At 37.6% G+C, this 23,333-nt stretch overlaps 1 protein-coding gene across 1 annotated transcript; it reads right to left on the bottom strand.

The window, feature by feature from the left end:
- Positions 1–7,365: 7,365 nt before the first annotated feature.
- Positions 7,366–9,543, bottom strand: LOC112183822 (U-box domain-containing protein 18). The gene is made up of 2 exons (XM_024322155.1): positions 9,537–9,543; positions 7,366–8,240 (listed from the first exon to the last, which is right to left on the bottom strand). The coding sequence occupies exons 1-2, from the start codon at positions 9,541–9,543 to the stop codon at positions 7,366–7,368; spliced, it is 882 nt and encodes a 293-aa protein (XP_024177923.1).
- Positions 9,544–23,333: the final 13,790 nt, after the last annotated feature.

The raw sequence follows: 23,333 nt of genomic DNA, 5'->3' as shown, positions 1-23,333 counted from the left end.
ATAAGGACAGCTAAGACTTTTGATCCCGTTATACGGTCATTTATCAACTATTTGATAAAACATGATTAAAAATCAATTTAATAACTAAAATAGGTCATTTATCAAAATTTCTCACTAACCAGGCTACCACGCTTATAGCTCACAATTAATTGAATTTGTACGTACCAAACGACTTTTCAATATACAAAGGATCGATTATCAATGTGGTTTGTCCTTTGGTTCATGCGTGTACTCCCCAATTTTTGTCCAGGCTATAATATCCGACCTATCTTTACCCTATATATATCTTTTTTATTTTTCTCTTTTAATCCACAACTTCGAAAACTTTGTTAATTAAGAAAATTATCAGAAGAAAGAAAACTACAACATATAGTTACGTACACTCCCAACTCAAGCCAACCTTACTAAAACTAAAGGTAGATGAAACTTTTAAACACGACAGAGAATGAATTCAGACTTGGTGCTTATGATTACAAAAAAACAAGCGTATTTTCTATAAAATAAGTTTCTCTAAACACAATGGCTAAAGCCGGAGACAAAGGATTGAGAGAGATGATGAATATCTCTAAGGATCAATCTTTAAAATCTCCGCAGAATATCGCATCTCCTTCTTACCAGAGTTAATTTTTTTTAACAACTTTGAATCACTACTATCCACCAAGACTACGTACAATAACCTGCTCTTCTTGCTTGCTTTAGATATTGGAACAAGGTAATAAGGTCGATGAACATCACGTAGATATGTAATGCCACCACGTCGATAGTGTTTAATTAACTTATGTTATGAATTTAGAACTAGTTCTTTGGCGTATAAAACCCGGTGTAATCTTAGATTATGCCGTAAGTCGGATTACCAAGTAGCTTTGTCCACCTTTTGTCTTCAACAAACATAGCCCAATCCCACACAGGAGTAGTTTGATTCAAGTAAGAAAGAAAAAAGCACCTACTGAACTATATTACATAGCTAGCTAGCATGATAGGAATAACAGCTATAAAGAGCAACGTTTTGAAACCATCGAATATTACCTAATACGATAGCTATCAGTCTCCTTTTTCTTTAGATGTTGAGTCGTTTTATGAGACTAAACGAGACTGGATAGTATTAGCGTTTTGTTTTTGTTTTAGTTCCTCCAACTGAAGCCTAATTGTCAATTTGAGACTTGAGACAAAGATACCCAATAGGCCAATCCCATGCAAAGTTTTACATTTTTAAAGTGGGACAGCACTACTCCTAGGGCACCCTAGCTCTTATGTGTGGTGAGAATTAATTTGAGCTAACGGCACATACAACTTATATTTAACAATTAACTTGACAAAAAAAAAAAAACTTATATTTAACAATTTTATAACTACGTGGTGTGGTGTGTTGGTCGAGCGACCTAATCTGGAACCCCCAGATCTAGCGTTCGAATCCTACCTCCACCCCGTGGCCAACAGATTTGAGGGACTTAAGTTGATTAAACACCAAGGTTCGTGCGTCTGTGGTGCAGTGATTAGTCTGGCTACGCTGGAATACACTGCATGAGGGTGTGTGTGGTTACTATTGTCATCCAAACTTTAAAAAAAAAAAAAAACAATTTTATAAGAAGTAAAAATAACTAAAAACTCATGTTCAATGATGTGAGCACACGTGCTATTGTCATGCCTAGGAGCAAGTGCACCGGTGCTCTTTTGCCTCGGCACCACCTCAGCATTCCATGATTTTGACTGGGCAAACTCCATTTTCCCCCTCCACCGGGCCTGTTTTGCCTGGGCAGGATTTGCCTTTGTTTGACCAAGGGCAAGAAAAATGTCAAGCCCATGCCTTTTTCTTTGCCCAGGCTTGGCCTGCTGCCACCTCGGCCCGCCACTGATCGTGGCTGACGTCAAAGAGAGACGCGCCAAAGAGAGGCCGTGAAGAGCACGGACCAATCACACAGCAGGAGGATCCGTTTTTGTCACGTAGCGACAATTAATGGGAGTGCAGCCGCCACGTGGGAAGTAGCCGTTGGCTGCTTTGGGAATTTAAACCCAACGGTCAACAAATCTAGGCCTTCCAACAGAACAGTAAAAATGGATCTGATGGCTAGGAATTAATCTGAATGTAATATAGATAACGGTAAGAAAACGGGCAGAAAAAAATATGTAAAAGATTCTAAAAATCATACAAAAAATTTCTCTATAAATACCTACAATTTTTTTCTAACATCTCACACCCAAAATACTAGAGTTCATAGTTACACCTTCCTTCTCTTCATATAGCTTTCATCATCCATATTTTTCATTATCCAATATGGCCGAACAAAGGGGAAACACACGTCCAGTGGCCGGACAAAAGGGAGATCAAAATGAAGATGAGGTTACCCAAGACAAAAGGAGAGGGACGGATGAGGAAGATGTTCAATTGTGCAAGTCTTGGAAATTTGTAGGCCAATGTCTGGCTGTGGGCACAAATCAGAAAAAAAAACAACTTATGGTTGCGCGTGAAGCGACACTTTGACGCAAATTGGCCCAAGAGCCGATCAGCCCAATCCTTGCAAGGAAGGTGGAAAATTTTGAAGGTAGAACTCTTTGAGTGGCATTGTGCATTAAGGCAAGCGAAACATTGGTACAAGAGCGGTTCGAATGCGGTTGATGAGGTATATATTTGTTGATAAATCATTTAATTTGTTGATACATTATAGTAAAATATTACATGATAAATAATGTAGTAATTATAATATCATTTTAATTGTAGTAATTGCTTTTCATTACAATTAAGATAATTAATTGATAAATAATAATGTAATTACAAGGATGTTTATATTTGTACCTATTGATTTTTATTGTAAAACGGTGAGATAGTGGTTTATTAAAATTATGACCTTTATATTTGTTGATAAATCTTATTGATACAAATATGGCTTGATAAATAATTAGTAATTATAATATCGTTTTAATTGTAGTAATTGCTTTTCGTTACAATTAAGATAATTAATTGATAAATAATAATGTAATTACAAGGATGTTTATATTTGTACCTATTGATTTTTATTGTAAAACGGTGAGATAGTGGTTTATTAAAATTATGACCTTTATATTTGTTGATAAATCTTATTGATACAAATATGGCTTGATAAATAATTAGTAATTATAATATCGTTTTAATTGTAGTAATTGCTTTTCGTTACAATTAAGATAATTAATTGATAAATAATAATGTAATTACAAGGATGTTTATATTTGTACTTATTGATTTTTATTGTAAAACGGTGAGATAGTGGTTTATTAAAATTATGACCTTTGTATTTGTTGATAAATCTTATTGATACATTATAGTAAAATATGGCTTGATAAATAATTAGTAATTATAATATCATTTTAATTGTAGTAATTGTTTTTCGTTACAATTAAGATAATTAGTTGATAAATAATGATGTAATTACAACGATGTTTATATTTGTACTTATTGATTTTTAACGCAAAACTTTCCAAAACATAATACAAGCCAAATTCAAAGTACACAAACATAATAAAACATAGATATTAGCCAATTATTCCAAAAAATGCTCATTTATGATCTAGATCTCCATGTTGCCTTGAACGTTCCAGAAATGCTCTATCAGATCCCCTTGAAGGTTTGAGTGACTGTTTGCACTTCTAATGGCATCGTATCGATCCATGAATCCGTTGAAATTATAACCATCTCTACCAACAGAATCGAAGTCATCACCAGTCGGTCCTTCCCAAACCTGGGCCTCATATTTTTATCCTCTTCTTCATTAGACTCCAAATCCTCATCGCTGTCATCTAGTCTTTCATCCTCGATTATCATGTTGTGTAATATAATACAAGTCAGCATGATGTATCGAAGGTCTTCTCTTTCCCAGCCACGAGTCGCTCCTCGAACAATACTAAAGCGCGACTGTAAAATGCCGAAACATCTTTCGACATCCTTCCTGTACCCCTCTTGAGCTTGGGAAAACTTCAGATCTTTGGGTCGTGTAGGCCTTGGAATTGATTTTACGAAAGTCGCCCATTGCGGATAGATACCATCAGCGAGATAGTACCCTAAATTGTGAATCCTGTTATTTGCTTGAAATTGGATCTGAGGGGCTCGACCAGCAGTGAGCTCGTCAAACAACGGGGACTTAGCAATGACGTTGAGGTCGTTGCATGATCCAGGCACTCCAAAGAAGGCATGCCATATCCATGTGTCATAAGAAGCGACTACTTTGAGGATTATAGTGGGCACACATTTTCGACCGCTGTATTCTCCAGCCTAACTTGTTGGGCAATTCTTCCATTGCTAGTGCATGCAGTCGATGCTTCCAATCATCCCAGGAAAGCCCCTTCTCTCAGCTTTGGTGAGAAGTCCTCTGAGGTAGGCCGGATTAGGAGCCCGGAGGTATTCTGCCGAATACAGATTAACAATTCCTCTTGTAAATCATTTCAGAGCGGCAATGGAGGTAGATTTCGCCATCCGACAATACTCAGCACATTGATCTGCCCCGGCACCATAAGCAAGCATTCTTAAGGAACATGTCAGCTTCTGCTGGGGAAGTAGTCCGACTTTGCCTGCAGCATCTAATTTTTGGACAAAGTACGGGTCATAGTGACAAAGATCACTGGAGATACGATTGAACACATTGTGACTCATCCTATACCTTGTCCGGAATATCTCTTCACTGAAAACTAGACGCTCCACAAAGTAATCTTCCATCATGTTTTTCCCTCTTGATTCCCTACACCGCTCCTCATTCGGTGCACGCCCGGTTGAGAACCCCGTTGTCGTGATCCGGAGGAAGCTTCAGCTTCAGCGACTGCTGCTACCATAAGAGCATTAGTCGTACACAGCTCTTCAAGATCTTCATCTCGAGATTGTCGATACTTAGCCCACAATCTCTTCATTGAAATAAGGGAAGGAGAAGAAATGTGTTGGATCTGGAGAATATGAAAACAAATGAAATTTGTGAATATCAGCTTGTGAGGAATGGTGTGCTGCCTCTTGCTCAATTTATTTACAATTTTCACATAAAACGTGATCAGACTTCGAGGACACGTGTCCACTTCTGATTTGACGTAATCTGATATGAAATTTTAGATAAGATTACATCAACAACCACCGTTAGATTGAATAATATGCAAATGATCTGGTCCGTTCAAAAAGTGTCGGTTGTGCCTTCACTCATTTCAAGGAAATTTGTCCGTTGTGCCTTCACTCATTTCAAGATAAATTGTCGGTGGCTCATAATTTGTCGGTTGTGCTTTCACTCATTTCAAGATAAATTGTCGGTGGCTCATAATTTGTCGGTTGTGCTTTCACTCATTTCAATATAAAATGTCGGTGGCTCATAATTTGTCCACCTTAAAATATTTTTGAAAAAAGTAAATTGCATAATTATGACATTAATTATCCATAAATATTCATTATCAACAGCAAATTTAAAAAAACTGATGAACAGTGAATTTTGGTTGAACAGTGAAAATGTGAACAGTGTTGACCGGGCAAGAAAAACAACGGGTGCAAACCCATGTCCAGTGGCAGTGAATAGTAACTTGACCGGTCGAATTCTTGACTTCTCGACTTTGCCTTTTCTTGACTACGGGTGGACTTGCTCTAATAACTAACTCACAAAAATATAATCTTGCTCGATTTGATACACTACTGTAGAGCATCAAACTAAAATTTAATTGGAAGCTACACACATAACACCATAATTATAAACTCTTATACGAAGTCTAAATATCATTTTTTTGATACCGTTCTCGAACACATGTACAGCCCTCATATACTACAAGTTTGTAGAATTGGTTTATTTTGTTGTAGTTTTATTAGAGCATCTTTAGCAATACTAACTATTTTAAGTCAAATTTTAGCTAAAGTAGCTAAAAAGTCATTTTAGCTAGTCACTTTAGAATTACGTCTGTATCAATGCTCTCTATTTTAGCTAGTTTTGAATTTATATTATTTTTTAAATGAATATTAAATAGTTTATAAATGACATAAAATAACTTAAAATGAATGTTTTAAATTATAGAGAGCCTCATCCCGCTCTCTATATTTAGGAGCGAGATAGTTAAAAGTTATAATAGAGAGCCACTTAGGAGTCTGGTGCAGCTGCTAAAATAGATAAAAGAGCTAAACATGCTCTCTAAAATAGCTAATGAGCCACAATAGAGAGTTTGCTAATGATGCTCTTAATATGTAGCAATTTTGAATGAAACTATTATATAAACACAAATCGAGTCATCAATGAAAAAACTTAAATTCGGACCAAGGAAAATGGAACACTGCATTAACATCTTCACATGCACGTACTATACTTCACATGCAATGAAATTGACTCGTCATATAACACATTTTCAAATGAGTGTAGGAACTGGTACTGTTACCTTAAGACACACACCCACAAACCATTAATGCAATTTGAAAACCCAGATTGGGTCGAGATAGATGAGCTGTGTGATGAGGAAAGCTCAACTAGCGTAAATGAAGGTGATGAGGGAGGGGCCTCCCTCTTTATCTCTCTGCGTGTATACCTTAATTTTACATGAAAGTTGACAATGAAGGGTATCCAAGAATGGAAAGTTTTTCGACAGAAACTTGGTGAGGGTTTTTAAAGCGGCCACGAAAAGGAGGAGGCATTCATCTCTGGCCATTCGTTCCCTCTGAGGAGGTATTAATTATGTGAAAGGGAATTATTGGGTTGAGTTTTTTTGAAAGGTGGCTTGCATGTTAGGTATGCAATCCCCCACTTTCACACTTTCCATTCCTCTCAGAAAAAGAACCTCCGGTGGGTGAAAAAAGAAGAAGCTAGCTAGGAATACAGTTTCTAAACACATGAATTACCACTTTCACGCTTTCCTTTCTTTAATTTGCTTTGTATATATGTATCTTTTTCCTTTCCGAAGTATATATGTATCTTTTTTTGGGAAAATAGTCCGTACAGTACCCCACATTTGCCTCCTTATAACTTTCGGTATCTCAGCTTTAAAAAATATCAATACGGTACCTAAGGTTCTGACCCCGACCGAACTTTGGTGCCTAGAGCCGTTAGCTCCATTACGGAGTCTGCCAAATGGCAATTTTAAACTTAAAATGACCAATTTACCCTTTACTCTTTTTTTCTTATTTATTCTTTTTATATAATAAAAAAATAACAAAAGAATTTTTTTTTTTTTTTTTTACATGAATGCAAAAGAATGTTCATCATCACTTTCTCCTTGCTTATCGGTTCTTCTTTCTTACTTCTTCATTTCAATCATCCTTGAGAGCCAGCAACAACAACAAACCATCTTGCCCCACTTCAACTTTGAACCATCTTCTTCAAGTTTCAGTCAATAGAGAGAATCCATACACACTTTATAGAGGCCAACCCAAATCATCAAATTTCAAACCTCTTCTTATCTTTCTAGGCCTTTCTGGGCTTCTTTTCTCCTGTGCTTTTCTGGGGGTTTTCTTCCCCAATGTGATTCCAATCTCGTCCCACCTAGTTGACTTGAAACTAAAGAAGAATCAAAACCCATTTCCTTCTTTTTGAGACCCTCCTTCAGAACATCCACAACCAAATCCACACCCCCATTTTCAACAATCACAGCTTTCCCTTTTGAATGCTTCAACAGATTCAACAACCCTGCAACTACATTCTCTTGAGTCTTCGAATCTGCAGAAGCCAACAGCTTCAACAAATGTGGCACCACTCCAGCTTCCACCAAACAAGACCTATTAAAAATGCTCGTTTTGGAAAGAAGCCGAATCTCAAAAGCAACCTTATTCGATCCAATCCCAACACTTCCACTGACAAACTCCACCACCATTTTCATAGCTCCCTCAGCCGCCAAGCTACCTGCAACTGCACTCCTCCCAATGTCGTGATTCCGACAACCGGAATCGCCAAACGGAATCCCATTCTCATTGCAGTACTGCTGAATCAACCTCTTCAATGCCAAATTAGGCACCACCTCCATGTTCTTCGTTTTCTCCCCTGTTTCCGGACAAATCGGCTTTCCAGCTCTGAACCACTTCGTAATGGAGCTCTGATCATAGCTGTGACCCATCCCGATCATCACCGGATTGGTCAGATTCAAGACCCAAAACTGATTCGCAACCCGCTCCGAATTCATCAGCATCCATAGCCGGGCGTCGTCCCGGGTACAGTCTTCCAGCAAGTACTGAACCTTCTGGAAAGCCAAATGGACCTCCGAGAAGCTCAAAACGGTCGAATCTGAAAGACCTGGAGGCCCAGCCTGGATCTCTTCCAAAAAAACCCGAATGAAATCTGTAAAAGGAAGTTTGGAGACTTATGGTTCTTTAATTTTTGAAAGTTTCCAGATTTCATGAGAAAAATGACAGAGAGAGAGAGAAAGAGAGAGAGCGAAAGAAAGACTTAAGGTTCCTATTCTTTCTTCTGGATTTCATGATTTGCAGAGAGAGGAAGATGAACAGAAACATAAAGATTGATTTTAAGATTTTATTCAAAAAAAAAAAATTGAGTTAAGACATGAATAGACAAAAATGCCCTTCATAAATTGCCAGCTGGAGGACGCCGTAACGAACCTAACAGCTCTAGGTACCAAAATTCGGTCGGGGTCAGAACCTTAAGTACCGTATTGATATTTTTTAAAGCTGAGGTACCAAAAGTTATAAGGAGGCAAATGTGAGGTACCGTACGGATCATTTTCTCTCTTTTTTTTCTTTCCAAAGTTTTAGGATATCGATCATGTTAATTTGAGGTTTTCACTATGGAATTAATGTTAAATTCTAGTGTTATTGAGTTGTGAATCAGTTTAGTACGAGATTATTATGAATGAAATTAAGGATTAATCTCACATCTCATGGTGTTTCAGCAAAAACCAACGACGTGTGTTAACGTACTGGTCCACCAAACTATCTCGGTTGAGTGTATGGCAGCGGAGGTGAATCACTTGTGTTAACATACATGCTAGGTATGAGTAAAAGATGATTAGTACGTACCTGTCTAGACAGCTATTACTACCGGTCTTTACAAAAACAAATACATAGAAAAGAAAAAACAGTTGATGTCGCAACTCGCAAGCTAGCTAGGTGGATATGGGCAAAATGCCATGTCTAAAAGCTGAGAGCGATATGGAAATTATTGGCTGAAAATTTCAGACGATTGAGAATGGACGTGAAATTAATTATGACCATGGGCTTGCTTATTGATGAAAGCACCATGGTGTGCCTGAAAAAAGTGATGTGAAAGCAGTATTTTTTTTATCCTATTCATTTCACTATCAAACCCTAAACAAGATGGGAGAATCCATTAAATTTCTGATAAGCGATTTCAACTAGAAACCAATAATACATAAATTGTCAATTAATATGAGGATTCAAATTCCTAAAATGTCATGTAAATCAGGATGTTCGACCATGAAACTAAATTGAGGTGTTTATAATTTTAGACTATTGAAAAACACTTATCAGTAATCGCTGGGGCATGAAAAAGAAATTCAAATATCTCATCGCAAAACAGTGACATAAATTTTCGATAAAATATCGATGTCAGTCGATACACTACTATAAAGCGAATGCATGAACCTGTTGAAATGCATACCTCTCATAACTGTAGCTCATTTTGGCCCTCGTCGATTGTCAAAGTTTTCTCAGTAGGATTAGCTAGGTAGCATTAGCAAGGAACTGAATAATTCAAATGTTTCCATTTTTAGGTCGGAAAATATGGTACGAGTTTCCATTTTGGAGACAACGACCTTGTCTGATGATGCAGTAATTGTGGCGAGCACCCTAAACTAGCAAATGGGCTATAGCTGTGATAGATTATGATAATTCATACATTTCCATTTTCTTCTTTTGTGAATGATTCTCCCAGCGAGGTCGTTTCAGATGGACTTTTTGACAGATATTTTTTCAAATATGGAAGTTTCTTGGACTTCAAAGCAAGGTTTTCTTTGTCATCAGTTGTCACCTGCCTGGCCTCCATATCTAGTCTGTTCCATTTTCTAAGCCAAGCATACAAATGCCTTGACTGACGTGTGTGTGGCTTTTGCTTGCAGCTTTGGAGGACTAAAGGTTGCCAAAAGGAAGAAATTGAATGAGACTGAAAATGGCTACCTACGTTGAGGAAAAGAATGTACCACATGCATATACGAGTCCTGCATATACATCTTTTTCTTGCAATTTTGGAGTTTGGGAAGGACTCGTAAATTTCCAGCAGTCCTGGCACAAGTTCTTGTTCATACCAAACGTGTCCTTATGGGGTAGGGAACTTTGTAGACTTCAGTTATAGAAGAGAGTGCTTTAGGACAATTATGCAAATAGAAATTTTTTTATGCATCAAGGGTGCAAGTAATCCAACACTTATAAAATGATCGCAACTCTTAATAAATTTTAAAAAAGAAAAAGAAACCAAAGTAGAAGAGTAGCGAACTAGTACAGCGAATGGCCCAAATTTTAGTCCAAGAGTCTGGATTTTTAGGACTAGCTAGGCCGCCTAAGTAAAAGAGGATGGCTAGCTCAATATATTGGGGGTGGCATTGGAAGCTGTCTAGCCTTAAAAGAAAATAATATACCTGAGGCTAGGGGTCAACTTGCTTTTCCTCACAATGGCCTGTGATCATGGATTCAGTGGGAATTATGATTCTTAAAATAGGAGGGCAATGACGATCAATCTTCACCAATGTGTATATAGGGTGTTTTCCCATGGGGTGGAAAATGAAAACATCCTATAGTGTGTTGGATATTGGCATTGTTTACCAAAAAAAGAAAGTAAAAAGAATAGGTATTTCAATTTGAGCACTCTTCCACCGTTTCTAGATGGTTAGATTTGGACAAACAAAAAATGGTTTTAGGAGATTATGCAGCAAACAAGAACTAGGGCATGTTACTCGGTTACATTAAACTCTGGGCCTATATTTAAAAAAAATTTAAACTCTAGGCCTTATGATTAAAAGGTCTTATTAGAACCCAAACTAGTTTTGGGCTTGAGGAAAAATTGGGCCTTATGACTTGTTTAATTGGTAGAATTCATTTCCGTGAGGTCTGATTAGAACCCCAACCTGTTTTGGGCTTGAGGACTCAAACCCAATATGCATTATTTGAAAAACACATTAGATTTAATTTATCTTTGTCAGATGAGTTGAACCTAAGAGTATTTTTAGCAAATTTTCTATTTTAGCTCCTTAGCTATTTTGGAGAGCATATTTAGTTTTTTATCTATTTTAGCAGCTGCACCAGACTCCTAAGTGGCTTTCTATTATAACTTTTAGCTATCTCGCTCCTAAATATAGAGAGCGGGATGAGGCTCTCTATAATTTAAAATATGATTAATTTCAGTTTACCCCCCTGAGGTTTGGGGGTGTCATCATTTCACCCCCTGTACTTTCAATTTTGAATTTTTACCCCCTAAACTTTCCAATTTCAATCAACCGTATCCAATTTCTACTATTCCGTCCAAATTGGACGTTAAGTTTGACTTTTGAGGGCTAAAATGGTCATTTCAACATAAAAAATTTAAAAAAATTAAAAAATTAAAAAAATAATTTATTTATTTTTTTCTGTTTTTTTCCCTTCTGTTTCTTCATTTTTTTAAAAATTTTTTTAATTAATTAATTTATTTTGTCTTCAACCTATACACCACAAGTTATAATAGGTTTATAAAAACAAAAAAAATACTCTACGTGGTTGAAAGCCGCTCGCTGGTCTATGATATTTGTGATATATTTCTGATAAAGTGAAGAATTTTAGGATATATCCCCAATAAAGTGAAGAAATATTTGTAAAAAATAATTTTACACTTTATCTGTAAATAAATATCTGTATATCCCAAATAAAGTGAAGAAATATCTGTGTAAAATCATTTTTGGTCTACGATATTTGTGATATATCTCCAATAAATTGAAGAATTTTATGATATATCCCCAATAAAGTGAAGAAATATCTGTAAAAAATGATTTTACACTTTATCTATAAATATCTGTATATCCCCAATAAAGTGAAGAAATATATGTGTAAAATCATTTTTTACATATATTTATTTACAGATAAAGTGTAAAATTATTTTTACAGATATTTCTTCACTTTATTGGGGATATATCCTAAATTCTTCACTTTATCGGAGATATGTCACAAATATCGTAGACCAGCGAGCGGCTTTCAACTACCTAGAGTATTTTGTTGTTTTCATAAACCTATTATAACTTGTGGTGTATAGGTTGAAAAAAAAAAAAAAAAAAAAGAAGAAGAAACAGAAAGAAAAAAAAGCGAAGAAAGAAAAAGAAAAAAAAAGCGAAGAAACCGAAGAAAAAAAAAACTAAAAAACAGAAAAAAAAAAAAAAATTATTTTTTTAAATTTTTTATGTTGAAATGACCATTTTAGCCCTCAAAAGTCAAACTTAACGTCTAATTTGGATGGAATAGTAGAAATTGGACACGGTTGATTGAAATTGGAAAGTTTAGGGGGTAAAAATTCAAAATTGAAAGTACAGGGGGTGAAATGATGACACCCCCAAACCTCAGGGGGGTAAACTGAAATTAATCCTTTAAAATATTCATTTTAAGTTATTTTATGTAATTTATAAATACATTTAAACTATTTAATCTTCATTTAAAAAATAATATAAATTCAAAACTAGCTAAAATAGAGAGTATTGATGCAGAATAATTCTAAAGTGGCTAGCTAAAATAACTTTTTAGTTACTTTAGCTAAAATAACTTTTTAGTTACTTTAGCTAAAATTTGACTAAAAAATGGCTAGCATTGCTAAACATGCTCTTACAACTGTGTTCTATTCTATTTAACTTTTTTATGGAAAATTTTTAGCAGCGATTCATTCTGGCAATAAGTTAAGGATCTTTTTATTTTATTTTTATAGGAGGTTTTGAGCGACGATTCATTTGTCAGTAAATGTATAACTCTTTAATTTTTTTGCTGAAAAATTTTACCACTGATTAATTCTTCGGCATAGATGTTCCTTTTTTATTTTATTTTTATGGGAGGTTATTCTTGAAAAATATGTTCATTGGCAAAACTTATTTCTTTTTATCTTTTTTTTTTTGCCGACAATTTTTAGAGTTAGTAGAGGCCGAAATGCCCTATTTAAGTGCAATAGGCGCATTATTGTACTTAGCTCAATGCACAAGACCGAACATCTCGTTCGCAGTGAACTTGTTAGGTCGACATAGTTATGTGCCAACACGCCGCCATTGGATTGATGTAAAAACAATCTTTCGATACCTACGAGGTACAATTGATATGAGTCTATTTTATCCCTACAGAGAGAAGAGGAAAGATGGAAAATTGGGATCGGACCCCAAGAGGTAAATTGCCGCCGTCCAAGGTGGCTGGCATCCTCCTCCTTCCCTCCATCAAAATGATAACGATGTTTTGATGGTTTTGCTGATGCAAGGTACCTCTTTGACCCTCACAAAGGTAGCTCCCAAACGGGTTATGTCTTTACCATGGGAAGCACTGCGATATCTTGGAGGTCTAGAAAACAGACCCTTGTTGCTACTTCCTCAAATCATGCAGAGATTATAGCTCTACATGAAGCCGTGCGCGAATGCATATGGCTAAGGTCTGTAATTAGACATATTCGAGGAAGTTGTAATTTGAAGTCTACCACAGATGAACCTACATGCATTTATAAGGATAATGCAGCTTGTATTGAGCAAATGAAGTTAGGTTTCATCAAAGGCGACAACACCAAACATATATCACCTAAGTTCTTTTATAATCAGCAACAATAATCACTTCTAAATATTGAAGTAAATCAAATCTGATCAGAGGATAATGTAGCGGACTTATTCACTAAGTCGTTACCCAAATCCACATTCAAGAAATATGTGAAGAGCATCGGATTGAGAAAGTTATCCGAACTCCCACGATTGTAGCAATCAAGGGGAGATATCGACATCAGAGGGAGTTATGATGTCTACATGTTCGATCTCGAAGAGTGAATGACGTGTTGTACTCTTTTTCTCCTCCTCTAGCTTTTTTTTGTCCCACAGGGTTTTTTACTCGAACAAGGTTTTTAACGAGGCAACGGATGAAGCGTCACCATCAAGTTTGAGCGACATAAGGAGGAGTGTTGAAGGAAATCAACTTATGTGTGCCTAATCAAACTAGGATTAGTTCCGTGATTGTAATATGAGATATTTTTTCAATACCATAGCTGTTTTCCATTTTATTTTATTTATTATGGTACGTGTTCAAGTAAATCTGAGATATGTGTCTGGCCTAAACTCGAGATTACTTGCTCTAGTTAAAATATAGTGTATATTAGAGATATTCTCGGAGAATCTTAGGAGATATCTAATAAATGTACGATTATGTTTCTATGTACAACTCTATCTCTATGCTTGTAATTAGGGCTGGGATTTTGGACCGGAAAAACTGAAGAACCGGTCTGAACCAGACCGAAATAGGCGGTTCAGTTCGGTTTCTTGTGTGAAAAACGTCCATTTTTTTAAGACCCGAACTGTTTTACATGAAACGGTTCGATTGCAGTTCTATGAACCTCTAACACTTAGGAACCGAAGGAATCTTTCCTATGCCTTTAATACACCCATGACCCATTATATTATATATAATTGCAGCCAAAATAATACTTTAATATACCCATGACCCATTATAACATGTATAATTGCAGCCAATACTTTAATATAACCATGACCCATTATAACATATATAATTGCAGCCAAAGTAATGTGCTTGGACCCACAAACCATAAAACGTGACCTCTCCCAAAAAGCTTTCTTCAGTTCACTTCCCCATCCCATTTTTTAAACTCAATTGGCCATTTTTTAAACGCAAATGGCAGCCCCATCCCCTACCCTCGTAAGTTGTAACTGTTCTTCTTTCTTCGTTCTTTTTTAAAAGCTGCAAACCCATAAATCCCAGTTCATCTTAAACTCGGTGCTTCGAAATCTCATTCCCGATCTCTATCATTCCTAGACCCAGCTTCTCAGTTCAGATCTTCTCCAATTTCTCAAGCGTAGCAAGATGCCTTAAGCCCTATCCCCTACCATCGTAATTGTTCTTCCTTCTTTTTTCTATTTGAAGAGTTGCAAAACCCAGAAAACTGAGTTCATCTGTGGGTCTGTGCTTCGAACCCCATTCCTGATCTCCACCATTCCTTCATATGTGGTTTTGTGTATAGGAACCTAAAACAGTACAAAACCAACTCGAAAAAAAAACGGTTAGGCTTCAATATGGTTCTTGGTATGCAAAACTGTAATAACTAAACCGGAAAATGTTATCAGTTCCAGTTCCTGAAAAAAAGAAAACCACAAAAATAGAATCGATCCCAGCCCTACTTGTAATCCTCTATATAAAGAGGCCCCTATTATCAATGAAAGCACGACTCAATTCTCTCCCAATTTTGGTTTTCCTTAAACACGTTATCATCACGAAGCTTTAACCCTGAAACCCTAAATTCATAGCCTTTAAATCATAGCCATCACCACCACATATATTGAAGCCCTCAATCCTAGGATTCTAGAACCGGCGGCGGAACTACAGGAACGGGCCAAAAAACAACCGAACCGGCTACTGAAAGTATCGAACCAGCCCTCCGAGAAGGAAAAAAAAAGGGATCCTTGCACCGATTCACCACCTTCTGAACCTCCGATTTCTACCAAAATTTTCTAATAGAAGCTCTATTCGATACCAAGATCTAGGAATCGGAAGAAAAACTCCAAAAACCGGTCTAAAATTTGCAGAACCAACCAACAGAAAAGCCGGCAGAAGAAAGAAAAAAAAAGGAAAGGAAAAGAAGCCCAAGCCCAAGCCAGAAGCCCACTGACGCAGACCCCACAGCCACGTCAGCACAGGGCCCACAGCCACATCACCAGCATAGTCAGCAGCCACGTCAGCATATCTGCCACATCAGCACCTGGTCAACACCGCCAGTCAACCACAGCCGGCCACTTTCGGCGACTTTTCCCGACACTTTTCCAGCTACTTTTTTCCGCTAAATTTTCCGGCGACTTATTTCAAGGTATTTTTTTTACTAAAAGTTCCCCTTTTTTGAGTTTTTATTCAATTTCTCTTCTTTTTCTCAGGGACTTGCAAACTCCCTTCTTCTACCCTCCTTTCTTCATCATAGGGAAGACCTAATTAAACCGAACTGTGGGGGTTCGTGCTCACTCCAAGCATGAAGCTTGTTGAGATCTCTAAACTTAGAGTTTGTAGAGAATTTATAATCAACCACTTACGTTATTGTTTCGATCTAATCTAATACCTCTTGGAATTGAATTTCTTGGAAGCGATTACGCTTAGGAATTTTATATGTTTTCGTGGTAGCTTTTTCGCTCCGAAACTAACCTCTTTTCTTATTCTCTTTCAGGATGACTAACTTGAATAAATTGGACTTTGCTCCATTGGGAACAACTGGCTTTGGATATCACAGGTGGGTTCGTGATGTCCGCCAGCTTCTCAAGGCCGATGGAATCCTAGATACGATTCTTGAGTTTAGCCAAGACGTGCTAACTGTTAAGCAAGCTCAAACTTTGGAAGCAAATAAAGCAGCCTTAGAGGCAAATAAGGCGAAAACCATCATCCTAATGACACGTCATATGGATGATTCACTCCAATACGAGTGTATGAATGAAGAAGACTCCAGAAGGCTGTGGGTCTCACTCGAAGAAATATTTGGCAACGTCCGTGACTCCCTGCTTCCTGACTTAGAAGTGAGATGGCATAGCCTCCGCTTCTGTGATTTCAAGTCAATTCTTGACTACAACTAGGAAGCACTTCGCATTAAATCCTTAATGGAATTATGTGGTAAAGAGATCATAAATGTGATATTGATTGAGAAGACTCTCTCTACTTTCCCCGTCTCTGTATTGATAGTTGCTAAGAACTATCGAATCGATGTTACTGCAGAAAGAATCACAAGGTTTCATGAGCTCATTGGAGTTATGAATGTCGCTAAAAAGCAAGACAACATCCTTGTGAATAACTATAATTCGAGATCCGTGGAAATAGAGCATATTCCGAAATCCAATTATAGTCGCGCCCCTAAGAGAGGAAGCCAAGAGCAAAACTCTAATCTTAGGGATATTTCTGGATGTTCTGGTCCATATAATCGCTCTACTTGGGAAGGTAACTGCCAAAATAAGTGAACACGGAACCGAAGAGGTCAACGTGGAAAGAGAGAGGGAGGCAATGCCTCTGACCATGTTGGTGGCGCCACCAACAATAAGAGCCATCCAAATGACGTTTTCAAAGCGCCTCAATCAATGGAGTTTAAGCAAAGAGATGTATGTTCTCGATGTGGAGTATCCGGTCATTGGGCACACATTTGTAGAGCTCGTGAAGAAATTGTCACTGCCTACAAAGCATATTGTGAAGCAAGAGAAGCTCACGATGTGGAACAAGAAGATCAAGAAGATGATCTAGAGTTAAGGGTTAAAGACTACCAATTTGGCTGGGATCAATCGATCGCCAATTCTTAGTCTTTATTTTACCAAGAGACGTAATAGGCAATTGCCATATATTTTTGTAGTAAATGCCAATGGTTTAGTCTTTCTTCAAAGAAGGCTCACCCAAAGTAAGTGTGATGTCTAGGAAGGTTCTGAGATTAGTGGTACTTAAGCGAGCCTCGCTCCACCGACATCTCTCTACTCACCTGATCACATTTATTTTGGAATTACCGAAAGAAATTAGACGACTACCATTGTTTTGCATTAGCTAGCATTTTGGATTAGATTTTCTTTGGTAAAAGAGACAATGATGTAACTCCGTTAACTTATGAATAAAATTTTGAGTTCTTTTCATTATGACTCCATTTTGATTATGAGCATATGACTTTGTGACTACGATGGTTGAGCCATTAGTATTAATTCAAGGATATGGAATAGCTCAAGTTCTCCTTGCCAAATGGCACCTTGATTACTGTCACAAAAACTCTCTACGCTCATAGAGAAAATCACACCTATGAATAGCCAATGGATTCCATGCGAAAACTCATGTAGAGAACGGAAATGTGTTCCTTTGCAATACCTCTAACGATTGCGAACAAAGGCGCATCTTAGAGAAGTTTTTGTGTCTCTCTAGTGGACTCTATGTCACTATTCGAGCTATTAAATCCAATGAACTTATGAGAGAAGATCTCTTGGATTTAGAATCATATTGGCTTTGTCACAATATGATAGGTTATCCTGATCCTGATATGATGATCCATCTACTAAAGACTTCACACGGACATCCATTCTCTCGAGTGAAACGAAGCATGAATCAAAGGTTGATTCTTGGACTAAGTGTGACCGCCGCCGCTACCTCTGGCACCACCATCGTCCACCACCAGCCTAGGGCTGGCACAGTCCCTATCCATGACGCCATGGATGGCATCCATCATGGTGATGGCGCCCCATGTTATGCTGCAATCATCAACTTGCTTCAAATAGCGTTTCAGACGCTTACGCCCAACCAAAATCTTGATTGGTAGATTCTAAAGCCTCTCGCTCGTTTTACAAAGCCCGTTCGTTAGGAAAATTAGGTCTGAGACCGTCCTATGCAAAGGATATGAAAATACTCATTTTGTTCTTACATAGAATCCATAGGGATTCTGTGGACTGATTCAACCAACTGGCGGACGTTTAAATATCTCATGATGATTGGTTGACATGCAAACACGCTGATCACATGTTGTGCCATTGTCCACTTGTAATGCTGCTTATGTTACACTCCTAGCAAATATCATATGACAACAGGCTCACTCCCCGGATCATCCTATTCCGTCAATTGGACTTGACAATGCTAGAGAGTTTACATTGAAGACTTTTGATGGATATTGCAATAGGACTGATGTTAGACATCATATTCTCATGAACACACCCAAATGGTCTCCTAAAAACGACTACGATGGTAGTCAGGACATTGGTAATGCGCACCAATCTCCTTATATCCGCTTGGGGTGCTGCAATATCGCATGCAGCTATGCTGATTCTTCTACGATCTACCGTCACTCAATCTATCTCTGCGTTACAGCTAGTGATTGGGTACAAGTATTGTACTTACACACATTTGAGTGAGCCATTTATGTGCCAATTGCACCGCCACAATGCACTATGACAGGTCCTTACAGACGAATGGGCAACTACGTTGGATTTGAGACTCCGACAATAGTCCACCACTTAATGCCCTTGCTAGGCGATCTCCTTACCGCTAGATTTGCGGGTTGTCACTTTGATGAGTCAGTCTTCCCGTCGTTAGGGGGAGATAAGAACACGGATGTTCAGCAGGAACGACAGGAATTGTCGTGGCCTGTCCCCACTATGTCTCATCTCGATCCTCGTTAAAATGAAGAGATCACACAAATATGCTGCAAACATGCCTGCAAGGAAGGACGTCCCTACGAGAGAACGTAGGGCCACCCTACACCGAGGTAGGCATGGCGCTAGCGCCAACGCCAACGCCAACGCCAACGCTAAAGAGAGTGGCACTCTAGCGTTATAGGCCATGACCCCAGCTAGGATGCGTGGGAGGCCCATGGGTTCGAAGGATAATTTGACACATTCTAATCCTTTAATCATCAAGACTCAAAATCCTTCTCATGAGAATCTTCCGGATTATGGTTATCGTTGGGGACGCTTCAACGTCAGAACTTATTCCTGAGAATATAGAGCTCTATGAAAATTGCACTAGTGTATATTAGATGTGGGATAGAAACTCCATCATAATTGATTATGTAGTTGCGCATTTCATTGTGCATGAGTTTGTTGAGTCAGATGATATCGAACCACGCTCCGTTGATGAATGAATGCCAACGTAGAGAGATTTGGCCTAAATGGAAAGATGCAATCCAGGTTTAGTTGGATTCTCTAACGAAGAGGAAGGTTTTTGGGCCAGTAATGCCAACACATCCTGACATAAAACCTATTGACTAATGGGTCTTCGTTAGAAAGCCTGATGAGAAAAAGAGCTGGCAATCTCGCCTTATGGCGTAAAGCTTTTCACAAAACGCCTTGGAATCAACTAAGATGAGACATATTCTCTCGTAATGGATGTCACTGCACTCCACTACCCTGTCAATTTGGTAATTTCCGAATAACTAAACATGCAACTTACAAATGTGGTCACTACGTATCTCTATGGGGATCTAGATACATAATATACATGAAGGTTCATAGTGAATTTTATTTACCTAAGTCAAGTGGCTTTAGACCACGGAGCGTGTTTACAATAAGGTTGAAACGCTCACTAAAGTGACTACTTGATTGGGAAGGGATATGCCCACGCGTTTCCATAACAAGTTTCAGATTCTATCGCGGTTCATGTTGGACATGATCTTCATTAGAAGCCCTTAAAGAGTTAAGAGAAACCGCTGAACACTTGAAATCCGAGTTTGAGATGAAGGATTTTGGGAGAACACGATTATGTCTCGGTTTGGAACTTGAGCATCATGTTGATAGATGCTTTGGTATTTTGACAAGGTCAAACCTTTAAGCACCCCCATGATAGTTTGTAGTCTTGATCCTGAAAATGATCTTCTTCGTTTGAAGGATGATGACGAAGATGTGCTAAAGGCAGAAGTGTCTTACTTGAGTACAATAGGCGCATTATTGTGCTTAGCTCAATGCATAAGACCGGACATTTCATATGTTGTGAACTTGTTAGCTAGATATAGCTTTGCACCAACGCGACACCATTGGATTGATGTAAAAGATATCTATTGATACTTAAGATGTACTACTGATATGAGCTTGTTCTATCCCTACAGAGAGATGATGGATTCGGACCTATCACACACCAGGAACGCCGCCAACGCTGGCCTGCGTCCTCCATCCCCATCGCAAAACCACATGTGTTTTGGAAGGTTTTGCTGATGTTGGGTATCTCTCTGACCCATATAAAGGTCATTCCTAAATTAGTTAAGTGTTCACCATGGGTTGGAGGTCTATAAAACAGACCCTAGACGCTATATCTTCGAACAATGCAAATATCATTGTTCTTCACGGAGTGGTTCGTGAATGTAATGGATTGGATCCATAATTATGCATGTTCGAACAATTGTGGTTTGAAGTCTACCATAGATGAGCCTACGAGCTTATAGGATAATGCTGCTTTTTTTGAAGTAAGGCTACATCAAAACCGACCACACCAAGTATAATCAGCAACAATAGACTCTCTTCAAGTTTAAAGTGAACTAGGTTCAATTTGAGGACAGTGCTGCAGGCTTGCTCACTAAGTCATTGCCTAAATTCCACTTTCGGGAAACATGTTGGTAGCATCATTTGAGGAATTTATCCGAACTCCCTGTTGGTAGTTATCAGGGGGAGATGCAGACATTAGGTAGAGATGTCTACATGTATGGTCTCGAAACGTGAATGATGTGTTGTGCTCTTTTTTCCCTTCGACCTAGATTATTTTTGTCCCACTAGGTTTTTGTTACTCGGCAAAGTTTTTAGTGAGGCAACGAGATGAGCACCACGTTTGGGCTACACAAGGGAGAGTGTTCAAGTAAATCCGGGATATGTGTCTGGCCCAAACTCGAGATTACTTGCTCTAATTGAAATAGAGTTTATATTAGAGATATTCTTGGGGAATCTTAGGAGATATCCAATCAATGTACGATTATGTTTCCATGTACAACTCTATCTCTCTGCTTGTAATCCTCTATATAAAGAGGTCCCTATTATCAATGAAAGCACGACTCAATTATCTCCCAATTTTGATTTTCCTTAAACAGTACACTACTTTTGCCAACGACTCATTTGTTGGACAAGGCATGTATTTTTTTTTTTAATGGAAATTTTTTGCGTACAATTCATGTGTGGCAAATCTTTTGTTTCATTTTTTTGTAGGAAGTTTTTACCGAGGGATATTTGATTGTAAAGTTGTCCGTGTCAAAAACATAATGCCTCTAAAGTATAACCTTAATGAAGGATTAAATCTTGGGTGTCCCTCACTACTTGATCATATGTTTTTGGCGAAATCCTACCCTAATTCAAATCTTAAGGGGAAAAAAAGAAAAGAAAAAAAAAGAGAGCACTAGCAAGCAGCCTTGGAGAGTTGGAGGACAGTAAAATATGAGGTCGACGTACGTCTGTAGAGTTGGAGGCTTGGAGCACTAGTATAATAGAATATGAGATCTTAAGATATAGTTTAAAGCATCCGAAGAGCATCCATCACCCAGATATAATTCCCTTTCACTAGATCCACCTTCATTGTCACGTTTGGTAGGCTGGTACTAAATTGAGTCAAGTTTCAGACCCACATGTTTCATCAAAATTATTACCGTCCTTTTGAGGTTGAAAGTCTTTACAAGGAGAAGAAGCCAAAAGGGATTTTAGAAAACCTATTCAAACCGATGAAGATGAAAAAGAAGAAACAGAACCATATATGTAGGATGAAATGTGAAGAACACAACAAACAGAGTCCAGTCGGATTACGACTGCTCTCTTCTTTCACATAAGCTAGTGAGCCGTGAGCGGGTTGGTGGTGAGTAATTAGAATATATGACAAAATGACAAAGTTGCAGATGCTATGCCAGTGAGAAAAAGAATTCAATATAACCGCTAAAGTAGATATAATGGTTTTAGTTGTTGGGTACGGGATGTGACTTCGCTTTTTCTCGAGCTATTCTATGATGAATTGATGAGGACCAAAGCTTATCACACGCCTAGTTTAAGCAACCATATAGGTAAGTGACATTGAATGCATATCAACTTAATCAGCAACTGTTTGGAAAGAGTGGCTCATAAGTAAGTAATCATTCAATTTGTATAGGTCTTGATTTAATACAATTTTACGATAGTTTGAAGTACGTCAGTACAATATTACAGAAATATAATAAAATTTCATCTTGTGGCAATTGAAATTTTTATTTGGTGTTTAGAGTGGCTAAATTGATAGCAATGTCCACATATGTAGTATTATTATATGTAGCTTAAATTATAGTTTTAGAAATCTCATATCAGACTATCAGTAAAGTAATTCATTTATTGGATTATAAGCAATGATACTAATGTTAACACCTTTTATATAAAAACTCTATACCCGTTTTTCACCAAAATGACCGAAAAGGTTACAATCACAAGATGATATTATAATTTTTATCAAATAAACACAAAAGGTTGAAGAAAATGGTCGAAATAAAACCATTCAGGAAGTTTGAAGAAGAAAAATGTTAGCATATGTACTCAGTTCTTGTGGTTGTAGAATTAATGGATTCCAGAAGTGCAAGTCTAAATCAAATGAAATGTTTTGGTCAAGTCATGACAATTATTAAACAACATGCCTAATTATTAAAGCTAATTAGCCACTATTTCACCAACTTTATATGTAGTTACTTGGCACCTTAAATTAACATGTTGATGTTGATAACTTTGATAGCTTGACATATAATCCAACTATTATAATTCCCAAGTGTATGGGTGTTTGTGCTTATACA

The sequence above is a fragment of the Rosa chinensis genome, chromosome 2 (assembly GCF_002994745.2).
Source record: "Rosa chinensis cultivar Old Blush chromosome 2, RchiOBHm-V2, whole genome shotgun sequence".
Taxonomy (NCBI): Eukaryota; Viridiplantae; Streptophyta; class Magnoliopsida; order Rosales; family Rosaceae; genus Rosa; species Rosa chinensis.
Note: the sequence above shows the minus strand (reverse complement) of the source record. Positions and strands in the feature narration are given on the sequence as shown.